Source organism: Filicampus tigris, chromosome 16 (assembly GCF_054856515.1).
Source record: "Filicampus tigris isolate MCC_2025a chromosome 16, RoL_Ftig_1.0, whole genome shotgun sequence".
Lineage (NCBI taxonomy): Eukaryota > Metazoa > Chordata > Actinopteri > Syngnathiformes > Syngnathidae > Filicampus > Filicampus tigris.
The window spans coordinates 4,144,834-4,157,336 of record NC_141232.1 but is presented as its reverse complement, the minus strand read 5'-3'; the positions used below and the strand labels follow the sequence as shown (position 1 = coordinate 4,157,336).

Sequence of the window (12,503 nt, the reverse complement as noted above, 5' to 3'; positions counted from 1 at the left end):
GCCTCACGCTGCGCCAAAACTAGTCGAAACCAACGCCCCGCGGTGATGCTGGGGGAGCGAGCGGAGCATGAATAAGTAAACATCGAGCCACCAGGAAGTTGAGAGGCGACGGGCGGCAACAGACTTGGCAGCCAATGGGATTGTTCTCGTCTTTGTGCGCCTGCTCGCGAGGGCGTAAACACAAGAATTAGCTCGCGCCTCTTGAGTCCTTCAGGCTGCAATTGAATGGAGTTGCCGTGAACAATGAGCAAAAGATGTTTTTTTTTTTGGGGGGGTGGGGGGTACTAAATAGTCTCCAAGCACCTTGACAATTAAAGGCATTGTCCTCGCACCACTGCCTTTGTACCGCTTCATTCTTGACAATGAAAATCGAGCTTGGCAAGATTTTTTCTCAAAGCAAGAACAATTCTTCATCACTCATTGATTTATTGTATTTAAAAGCACTCTCGGAATATTCGATACTCCCGATTTTCAAGCCAGTGCCATGGCCGATTGTGCGATGTCTTCTGAAAAATGAGCGCGTTATTTATTTATTTTTTTTCCTCCTCGATCTGATTGGGAAAACAGCCGAGGACAACAGTTGTAAACGTTCAAGCCGTTCAATATTTCTCATGGCAAATTCCTGTGTGTGGTCAACGCGAGTCCGTCCGAGCCATGGACCGATTGTGATGTGAAACGGGACGATAGCCGATTAGCCAACCGTGCCGGCTCTCGCAGGTCTGCTTTGAGGGAGGGGCCTCGTAATTGTCAGTAGGGGGTTATCTGTATGTGTGTGGTGTTTTGGCCGGCTCCGAATCGTTACACTACACGTCCTCGTCATGTGTGGGGTCTCAAGTACACAGAAAAACAGCGCTTTACTGACGACAAATTAGTCGAGCATGAATCAACAGTGCCTCTGCTGGTGGCAGCCAGGTACTGCACTCCTTTTTGACTGTTGCCCCATGGCGCCATGAATCATCAAATCCGCTAAAAAGCACTTTCAGATTTCAACAGTTTAATGAAACAAGGAAGCTTTTCGACTCATTTTTACCATTTTGGGACTTTGTGCCATTAAAGCGGAAGTCAACCCAAACATATTTTTTTTTCCAAGAATGTGTTCCCAGCAGGCCCACTAGTTGAAACACGGCATTCTGATTAATTTGGGGTTTGTGGAATATGTTAAGCAGCAAAATGCACTCGTTTTTAGCCATCTCTGGGGGCGGCCATTTTGTCTTCCGTCGACTGAAAATGACATCACAACTGCTCACAACGACCAATCACGGGTGACCCGTTTTCTGAATCTGTGCCGAGATTGGTCGTTGTAGGCAGTTGTGAGGTCATTTTCAGTGGACGGAAGACAAAATGGCCGCCCCCAGAGATGGCGAAAAACGAGTGAATTAACACTTATTCCACAAACGCAAAAATTAATCAGGATGCCGTGTTTCAACTAGCGGGCCTGCTTGGAACATATTCTTGAAAAAAATATGTTTGGTTTGACTTCTGCTCATTTTTCCCAAAATATCAGAATGAATAAAGTGCCGTGTTTACTCTCATCATTTTCTCAATGTTGGGCCTGATCAGCACTTTTTTTTCCTACTTTGTTCTCACGATGGACAAAGCCATACGGACATGTAATGGGACATATGATAATGACACCCGGTCCCTGGGCCTATTACTCAAGTAGTCAGCTCACGGACAGACCTCGGAAGCATATTCCCAACAGTGACTGTATCTTGGCTCCGGCACTGCTCCTGTCATTTTTTTTTTCCCTGCTTTTTTTTTTTTTTTTTTTTTTTTTGCCTGAACAAATGCATGAGCTTGCGTCATGAGACATCATCCCCCCGCAGCCAATACGTTGCACGCGGAGATGTGGGGAGAAAATTGGAATCTTGACAAGTGTGATTGGCACATGCATTTGTCCCGCGGTAGACTCATTTGCCCGGACGTGCCCGTGTGAAAAGCGTCGCGTCGTTTCTGCCTCCCTTGCATCATCATGACGTCATCGTCTATGTTAGATCTTCCATATGAACGGTACGCGATTTGACACACGGGGCCATGTCACTTTCATTCCCAAACGTGCACCTCGTATCGCTTTTGACGGACGCAAACATAAAGTACATATGAGCCTCGATGGAAAAGCATAACCCACGGCTACTCCGCTAATAGAAGAGTGGGATAAAAATAAATAAAGTCAAATGGAGATTGACTTGAAAGCAACCGAGCGTGACTGCCGGAGTGAGAGCGGAATGGCGCATCAATTGGGAACACCGCCAAAAGAGGAAATTGGCGATACCCATTAAGTACACTTTTTTTTTTTCATCTCTTTTTTTAAATACCCAGCAGTATGCAAAAAAAAAAAGGGGCTCGAGAGTTTTATTGTTACTTCCAGCAGCACAATCAGATCAAACCCATTCATCGCACAGCAAATTTGAAGCTCTACTGGGTCAAAGCCAAAGCCCAGTCAAGATGAAACTCGATGAAAATCGTGAAGTTATCGCCATTATCGAAATATTAGTAAATAAATGCGAATTCATATATTTAATTTTGAATACAGCAAAATGAAGCGTGAAGAGTGAGCAGAAAATCTCTGAAATATTTTCTTAAATGCCTATTTTGCTTTTTCTTTGGCTTTTTTTTTATTGCACAATGACGAATGACTGGCATGCCCGCCTCTCCTTACATGCCCGTTTGACCCCGAAACTATTGAAAATAGTCGTAACGATTAATGGATGACCGATTATCGAATGAATTGATTTTTTATGATCGATTCATCGTTTGAATACCTTTTAATTGTAACCTGTCCAAAGCCTCAAAATTTCAGCTTGACAACAATAAATATTGTTACTACCCATGCCTATTGCCACTGCCAATTTGAAATAGTGTCTTATTTTTCAATAAAGGGATGGAAATTCAAACTTTTTTTGGATCCGATTCATCGATTAATTGGCCAAATAATCCTCATAATACTCGATTATGAAAATAATCGTTAGTTGCAGCTCCAATTGAACACAAATATGAATAAATGGCCGGTCAGCCACTGGAACAGATTGCGTTGGACCGCTGGCAGCTGTACTTGTAGTTTTTATCAACCAGCTAACTTCAAAACTGTCATTAGAAGTTTTCTGCAAGAGCGCCTGTACGTGATTCCTTATTTGAATGAATTGAAATCGATGAAAACGATCTGAGTACAGGAACAACAGGCAGACAGACACGACAGAGGGAACAGCGCCACGTTGCTTGCCAACCACTGCACTTAGAGACGAAGCGTAATCCAGGCGGCAATTAAATGCCCTTCAAAACACACATTTGGCCAAGCGTTTCCTTCATGCGTGTAATTTGTGCAAGAGGAGGGTTGCTAAGCACCCGTGTCTGCCTAACTAGTGGGAAAACGGCTCTCTTTTTATCTTGCAGATGAAATCAGTTTATGCAGCAATAACTCGGCCAGTCCTTGTTGGCGGACTCCGCTTGTGAACTGTCGGTCTGTTCCACACGCACGCACGCACGCACGCACGCACATCAACTCTGTAAACACACGCCCTCCATAAAGGTTTTACTGTGGAAAATGACATGAGGTGCACTAGCACAAGGGACGGGTGGAATAATTGATTGTCAAAACTTCTTTTGGGTCTGTCTGTAGAATTGATTTGCGGCAAAATGGAGGACACAACCAGACTAACCACTAGGGGCGCTGTTGGCTTCTTCTCAATTAGACCGCTGTGTGAAGAAGTCCAACATGACGTCAGCTATGGGAAATTGCTATGGTCTTTCCTACAGGCAGCATTATTCTGCTTAATGTGACAGTGGGTGAAAATTAACACTCGATTAAAGGCGCAGGCAGCAATTAACGTGCCCTGGAGCCACCGTTTCATGGTGAATATTCCAAATGATCAAACAATGATGCCATGCTTGGGGTTTTTTGTCTAAGTCTAGAATAGCCGCAGCCAGTCCGGGCTCAGCCGGACTGATTCTTTTCTGAGTTTGCCCAGGAATTCAGCCAAAATGGCTGCTTCAAACCAAAATGACAGACTTCTTGTTCAATTTCGGGCATGGGTGATTCAGACTTTTCCGTGTGTCCTATTCTGATAGACACATTCGCTCATTTTTGTCTCGATTTATGAAACTGGTGGCGGGAGCTAGTCATTTATAACTTTGCAGGCTGCGCTACTGAGTGAGAAATAGCTGATTGAAACCAAAATGGCTGACTTGCCGTTGAATTTTGGGCGCGGGTGCTTGAGACTTTTTTTGCGGTGTCCTCTTTCTTGTCAATTTGTGAAACTGGTCTCAGGAGCTATTTGGTTTTTTTTTTTTTTTGCTAACTTTCCAGGGAGTGCGACTGAGTGAGAAATGGCCGACTGAAACCAAAATGGCTGACTTTGTGTTAAATTTCGAGCGTCCCGTTGTGATATATGACCACCCGATTTAATGTCAGTCAGTGAAACTTGTGTCGGGAGCTACGATTTTTCTACCAAGTGAAAAATGGCTAGAAAAGGCCAACACATCAAACCCCCCCCCCCCAAATTGCTGTGGCCCTTATTGGGGTGCCACCACGCTTGGAGAATACAATCGAGTAGGAAGACGATGAGCCCGAAAGGCAGTCTTCCGTCAGGTCTGGCGGCACGCTGCTAAATTCAAAGTGGAATTCCGCGACGGCCGCCAGCGCGTCCCGGCGAGCCCTGGCGCCGTTTTATCAGGCGCCGACAGATTCCCTCCATGTCGGCAAGGAACCGCGAGCACGCCGGTCCGGCTGGAATTGACGGCGGGCGACCACTCGGGGGGGGTGGGGGGGGGGGGGGGGGATATCTGCGACCCCGCTGAATGAGGAGTCACCAGGGTAGCCGCCGAGGAAGCCGCCGAGGTCAGCAAAAGTTGAGCTGAGCCCCGGATAAACACTGGCTTTAGACCGTCCTCTGCTGGGATACGCACTTCGGATCCATCCCCCCGCTGTCAAGCCGGGCGACGGCAGATCGCACTGGCGAGCGCGCGCTGTTCCGCAGCGGCACAATCGACCGACGGCGTTGCCATGAATGGGACTGCCGTGTCTCCCGAATCCCGCAAAAGACGGACCGACTCTCTTTCCCACGCTTGAATGCGCTCCGCTGCACTCCTGAGGAAAAGTTCCGTGATCGGGCCAGCGGGGCGGCGCAACTCCTTGGCGATGGCGCCGCTTGTTCCGCGACACGCCTTCCTTTTATTCTTGGAAATTCTTCAGGAGAAAGTCAAATCACGATAAGCTTGAAGAAAAAAAAAAAAAATGAAGTAGCTGACAACAAAAGCAACCAAGGTCTGACATGGAATTTGACCGCCGTTTTCGGGAAAGTTCAAGGAGACAGCAGTCCATTGGTCCGTTTTCTATTGGCCTTGTCCTCGTTCGGGACCCGTGTCGGAATCTGGAACTAATCCCAGTTTACTTTTGTGTACATTGTGAACTGGTCAGCAGCCAATCACCGGGCACAAACTGGAGCACAAACAGCGATGCCAAGAACGCGTTCCTGTAAAACTTCCATTTTCACAGTTCCAACTAATCTAACGTGTATTTGACAACTCTTAAATATTTCATATTTCTCTGTCACACAGATGCATTGGAAGAAAATGTCTGATTAACAGATAATCAAATACAAGAGGAGATCCCGTTCTTAGATAAAGACACGCAGCAAACAACTGTACATTATAAAACACAAAAGAAAGGTGGGGAAAAAAAAAACAGAGGCGCACGTACGTGCCGCGTCCCGTTTCGACCGCATGAAAAAATAACTGGAAATGCAGTCAATATTTTGAGTTTGTGTCCGCTAAAGAAAAAACATGACGCTACGTTGCACACTCTGTGCTGTCGACAAAGTGTTATCTAGCTTCAAAAACACTACCGGTATCTGAAATAAACAAAATCAACATGTCGGCATCTCTTGAATGTAACGAATCAAGTCACTCGTAATATCACGTTATTTTTTAAACCGATCAAGTCGTCAGTAAAGTGACCAAGCGGGCTTTTTCGAGGTAACTGTGGCGAGTAGAAGCGTTGACACCCATGTACAACTTGAGCGTCTTCACTGAACCTAACACGCTAGCATGCTAACATGTTTTTGGGACGTGAAGGTTAGCTGAAGTCCTCAGAGCAAAACCCAGGACAAGCCCGGCCAAGAAAATGCAAAATCTTCATTGGAATGTCAATTCGGTTCGGGAAGTCTCATCTGTAAAACGGAACCGACGGAAAGTCTGAAGGTTCCACTGTAATATGAACAATAAAAAAGTAGCGCGCCGGAATGAAAACAATGCATTTTGGAACTAATCGCCGCGGAGCAGGAAGCTATCGATGAGTCATTTCTCAACGCCGCCATGCAGCCCCGAAGGAGGGGCTTGGGCTAAGAGAGATTTATAGGCTCTCCCCAACACCCCCCCCCCCCTCCCCCGCCGGCTTTTATTGCACAGGGGGGTTAAAATGTCATTTTAATAACACAGCGATATTAGAGCTCGCAAACCTCGCTAGCACTTTTGTTCTGGTTCACGCTCGCCTGATTTATCTTCCGTATAAATATTGAAGACGCCGCCAACGCTACGGCCGTGCGCTCGTGAAAACTTATAACCGAGCTGTTGTCTGAAGCCCTCGACTGCCGTTTGAAATATTCCAGTTAAACCTCCCGCTGCAATTTCTGCCAGGATGTTTCCTCGACGACTTTCATCCCACGATCGCGCCGCGTGTCCTCCGCCGCTGAAAAGACGAAGGCGAGAAGGCGTGTGCGCTTTGACGCCGTTCCGGGAAACCGTCCATCTTATACGGCGTGAACACGCGTGATTTTCGGGGCGGCTCTCGGCCGAATGTTTCTAACCCGACGCGGGGGAAATGGCGTCGTTTTCAGCCAGGGGATCGCGCCCGGGGTGTCGAGTGCTGAACAAGCACGGATTCTTCTTGCCCCCCTTCTTCTGACTGTTGAAGGTGATCCGGGTGGGGGGGGATCGGCGGCAAACGAAAATGAAGGGCCGCTGCGTCGCTTGCATGCAAAATGGAACTTTGCTGCATACAGTATGCGGCGCATGCAAATTGGACAGTGTAGCGTCTTTTTTAATATATGAATTCCGCAACACGGATAGGTGAAGTGAGGTTGAGTCATGCTCGGGAGAGCAGATGAGTTGTAATTCTCACAACGGTGGCTGCGCTCTTAGAACGTTCCAAGTGCCAGTTGGCCGGGAGTCCTCTGTGCATAGTAAAGATAGAGCTACATTGCTAATTAATCCCAAAACACACAGGAGGAAGTATCCCTGTGAGCTAAAATTAAAAAAAAAAGGTAGCGATGGCCAAGATGGGTCCGTTTGAGGACGTCCAAAACACTCAAAAATAACCTAATGAATGGACCACTGTTTTCCAACGAGGGTTGTTTTAAATCCACTCGGAAAATAAACCGAGAGTAAACCCTACCGCATCCCTTCACGTTCAACTTCCCCACTCGGCGTGGTGGGGACACAGACAGTTCTCTGGGCCCTTTCAAATCTCCTCTCGAACACTGTGCTGTCTCGTTCCAAGATTCCCGCCCTCATTTTAATGCGCTCAAAGGAATGTCATTTTTCAGTATTGAGAAAAAGTCATCCAATTTCAGAGCGGAAGCGTTGAGGGTTTGACTATCGCTGTCAGATGTCGACACGCGTCAACGTGGATCCAAACAGCATGTAAGCGTTCAAGACTTGTCGTCGCTAAAGTCGCACCGTGAAAGCGGCTTAAGCCAGGAACGCAATCCGTGCGATAAGCACTCTCATGATGCCTCGCCGTTCTACCCCGCGCGCTTTTACTCATCACGGGCGTCCAAATGCCGAGCAGGTGTCGGCGCCTCAAATGCTTTGAAGAGCGCCAATGTCAATCGGTTGCAAACATCTGTAACCCATCGTAATCCGGCGTCGGTTCAGCGCACATTAGATTTTGCCTGAAAAAAAAAAAAAATGCCTACTTCGCAAACGAGCCGTAACGCGGTCTGCATAAATCATCTTCGACGCTGACTCGGGCGAGAGTCTTCGCTTTGATGATGTCATCCGCTGCGGCGCTCGCACTGGCCATTCGAGCAAGAGGTGCTTTTAAAAATCCGCACTTTCCCGAATGCACCGCGATTGAAAGCAAAGCAGTTTTTTTTTTTTTTCAGTGAAATAAATCTATGGCCTATCTACGGATCACCTGTCTTCTGAAGCTGGGCTGTGATTGGTCATTATCCGAGCCCTGAGGGTCTGCGATGTCATTTTCAGTCGACAGAAGTGACAAAATGGCCGCCCCCTGAGCTGGCTAAAAGCAGGTGGATTTCGCTGCTTACCTCATAATCCACAAATGCAATATTTATCAGAATGCCTTTTTTTTAGACTAGTGGGCCTGCATAGAACATATTCTGGGGGGGAAAAAAAATGTTTTGGGTTGACCCTACGCTCGTTATGAGTGCCTTGAGCAAGGTTCTGAATATGTGTGCATTTTATATTTCATGAAAGCCCGACTGTGGATACTATGATCAACAATGACTTCTCCTTTACCGAGGCGCTTATGAGCATGCAAAGCCACGCGTGCGGTCGCTTATGGCCCGCCCCTCAATGAGATGTTGTGTCACCCTGGCCACCCCACTGGGAAAGAAAAGAAAAGAAAAAAAAATCTGGCTACGCCCCTGTGCGCAACCGAGACAGATTCGTGCTTAAATGGAGGCCCCGAAAGATGATTTGTTTCTTTGATGGGCCCTACAAGTCACGTGTATTTATGTAAGCGTGTCATGTTCGGGGCGTCATGAGCCTCACTTGATGCGCCCGATGGAAGACGCTGCTTTAACAGAGGCCAAATGCGCAGCGCAGGAAGGGCAAACAGATGCTCGGGCTTCGGCGGCAGCAATCCAGTAAACAACAAGAAACGCATCGAAACGAGCCATTCTCGACATTCCCACGGTCGGACATCATCATTAAAGAGTGAGCGGCGTCCAAGCCAGCCGTGACCGACTGACCACGGGTGAACCTTCAAATTGATTTTTTTCTCCCCCCCCCCTTCACTCGCAAACACGCCGATGATGTACAGGCTTCTTTTCTGGCTAATAAAGCTGCAGGCGGCGGCGGCGGCGGCTGATGAAAGGCGGCGTAAACACGCACGCACGTAACTCAGACACACAAACACACTCGAGTCAGAAAAGCATCGGCCCAACTTTAGGAAATGCCGGCCGGGATGTCAAATGCTCACCGGGTTGAATCATTTCAACGTCACGTGGAGGACTTTGTCAAAAAGATTGTTATTGAGCTTTTTTTTTTTTTTTTTTTTTTTTTTTTTCCCCCCGTAAATTGAGAAGCACTTTCCAAGTGACAGTCTCTTGTGAAAATACACAAAGGATGGAGAATTACAGCGCACTCTATCCTCTTACGCTCTGTTTCAAATCACTCCGTTTTGAGCTGACAGATCTGCCTCATGCAAATCTGGAGCACAGCTTTTGATAGCTTGACGACTGGGGGCGGAGCTATGGTGTCGCCGCGGAGCAAACGGCCACTCGGTCTTGCCACTCTGCTTCTCAAAAAGCAAAAGTTGGACGTTTTTTTTTGTTTTTTTTTTGCGGGGCCTTCACGTCCAGACTTCAAATGAATGACACTTAGGGCAAAACCATACCTTGAATTGCACTTTGTCGATCGGCGCATGTGGTGCATGCAGCAGACCCGCGAGCAAACTCCACTACTGTACATTGCCATGACCCGACGTTGCGGTGGAGCGCAGACACCGATTCAGACGTAGGCGGAAAACAGAAAATGAACTTGGTGGTTTCATTTCACATTTGTCCCGTTTTCCCATTTTAAGCTGCCTAACCTTTTTCCAAACGTCGTGCAAATGCATGCGTGCGTGTGTGTGTGTGTGTGTGCGCGCACCCAGGTGGGTGTCTGCTTTTATTTCAAAGGAGACGCCGACGATTCCTTACAAAAGCTCCGCTGTCATAACGGCACTTTCTTGACCGCGTCGGAGCAAAAGAACCCGCGTTGGCTTCCTCTTACTGTTTAGCAGGGATTCCTCGATTGCTTGAAATGTGACCGCCACATTTATGTCCCCAAAACGGCGCACTCTAACATAGAGTATGAGAATCTGAGCCCCGGCAGGTCGGACGGTCTATTTCTATCCCCCCCCCAAGTGTCAAAAGGCAACTTTTCAAAGTACACCGGAAGGCCTTAGCATTGCAAGCAGGTACAAGTTTTCTCCCGAGTTGTAAAAGTCAAACGTCGGATCTGAAATTGTTGGCGGTAGCACACCCCTCAACATACAGCCGACACAAACTAACTACTCAACTCCAAGGTTACTTTGTCCAGCCAAGGACATTGCCAAAGTGAGAAAAAAAAAAAATCACGAGTATGAAAGGTGTAATGGTTCAGTATGTCCCTCAAGTCAAAAAAGCTTTACAGGCACCACGAGATTGCACCCCGAAATGTAACAAATGTAAGGGACACTTGCGACTATTATTGGGCTCCGAGGTCACTTTGCCCAAGAGGTGCGTTCTTGAAGTGGAAAACCTTGTCAGGGTACAAGCCTAGTGACAAAACATTGCACCCCTACAATCTACACTTAGTACCCCCTTAGTACCCATTACCTGACTCAAAGGAAACGCTTTGTACCACCATACCAAGCTGATACAAGTATGCCCCAAGTGGAAAAAAAAAAAAAAGCCATGTGTCCCTTGATTGTTCTGGGTGCCAGACTTTGCCCCTCCCCCCCACCCCCCGCCCTCAAGGTGCAGCCGAAAACAAATGGACCCCCTACTTTGACTTCAAGGTTTTGAGCATTTCTACCCGAATGTACATCACGGGGAACCATTTGGGGAATCCCTCAAGTGGCAAGCCATCGTAGCCTCAAGAGTCCGAGCCACGACTCACCTGTACCAGTCCAGACCCTTCTCGTAGTTCCTGTCGAAGAAGTGCGGCTCGTTCCCGACGGCCCGGACATCCGGGTGCACCCTGAGCGCCTCCAGCAGGGCTCGGGTGCCCCCTTTCTTCACCCCGATGATGATGGCTTGCGGCAGCTTCTTCTCGCCGTAATCCGAGGTGCAGTTGACCTGCAGGTCGCCCTCCGTTGCCGCCCGGAGGAGGCGGGTGGACTCGGTGGCGGACGCCCGCTGCGTCCCGCTCCAGGCATCCTCGCCGCCCCCCTCCCGGTCCACGATGGAGACCACCGCGCTCCCGCGGGCAAACTGTGCCTCGGCGAAACCCGGCGAGGCGGAGTAAAGTTGGTCCCTCACCAGCGTGGTTTCCTCGGTGCCGGCCGCCCGAGCCTGGTAGGCGAAGTTGTCCTGCAGCGGGAACTGTAGCGAGTTGTAGCAGCTCATCAAGCTGTAGAACAAGTAGGTGACGGACAGGGAGAGGGTGAACATGAACAAGATCTTCCGGGGCACTTTAGAGGCGACAGTGCCGGACCAGAATGCCATCTCTGACAGCGGGGGTCCTCTCAGGGAAGTGGCCAGACATGTTTCCACTGCAGGTCTTGCATGGACAAAAAAAAAAAAAAAAAAGAGGAAATCAGCAAGAATCAGTCCCCGCTGCAGCTCCCGTTGTTTAAAAAAAGGAAGAGAGGCGTGAAGCTGGACCGAGCCGAGCCAAACGCGCCAAATTGCATATTTATAAGGGGGGAGCCAGAGGGGGGAATCGTTAAAATTCCGAGTGCCCCCCCTCTTTTTTTTTTCTTCCTCCTCCTCTGTCTTTTGAGGATCGATTAGCTGACGCTTGACAGACAATGTCAGAATTTATCGGCGCCAACTTGCGAGGTTCCGCTGGGGCTGGCGTCCTTCCAAAATGAGAGCGTGGACGCGCGCACGCAAAGAAAGAAAGAAAGAAAGACAGAGAGAGAGAAAGAGTGAAGAAGTGATGCTGCTCAAGTGCGCATCGCACCCGTCCACCACCGAACAGCTGATCCGCCCAATAATCTCATCCTAGTAATAATCCTTCCTCCAACAGCGACAGTAGGATTTTTGCCATTTCGGGGGACGGGGGGGGGGGGGGGGTTGAGGGGGGATGTTGGGGGCGAAAAAAAAAACAAACAAGAAAGTCAAAGGAGGAGGTGCGAAACACATCCACTCTTTGCCGCCGCCAAGGCATCTGTGGACGTCCGCGGCGTGAGCTCGCTCGCTCACTCACTCACTCGCTCGCTCGCTCGCTCCTCACTCACACGCGTGTTAACACACGCCTTCAGTTTTAGTTGGGGGGGGGGGGGGGCGATCACAGCCCGAGTACCCCCGTGTTGTTCCCATGACGTCAATTTCATTAAGCCCCTCAATAAAAGACCAGAGCTTATTCTTATTTTTTTTTTTTAAGCTCCTTCACATTATTGTGCACAAAAGCTCGTGCCTGCACCCTGCTGGTGTGTCCCATCGAAGCACTCGAACGTGCTGAGAGCAGCCGACGCGCATGCATGATGAGGGGGAGGAGCAACAGTTCTGCATGCACACCGTTTAGAGCAGGGGTCACCAACTCCCGTCCTCGAGGGCACCTGTCCTGCAGGTTTTCCATCCCTCCCTGCTGCAACACACCTGATTGAAATGAGCGGCTCACCAGCAAGCTCT

General features: G+C 48.7%; 1 protein-coding gene across 1 annotated transcript in view; it reads right to left on the bottom strand.

Annotated features, from left to right (window-relative positions):
* Positions 1–12,041, bottom strand: part of hs3st4 (heparan sulfate (glucosamine) 3-O-sulfotransferase 4) — a 72,038-nt gene extending 59,997 nt beyond the window's left edge. The window contains exon 1 of the mRNA XM_086055424.1: positions 10,825–12,041. Coding sequence (XP_085911550.1) covers positions 10,825–11,372 — 548 coding nt within the window. The 5' untranslated portion in view covers positions 11,373–12,041. The remainder of the gene's footprint in view (positions 1–10,824) is intronic.
* Between the last annotated feature and the right edge of the window lie 462 nt (positions 12,042–12,503).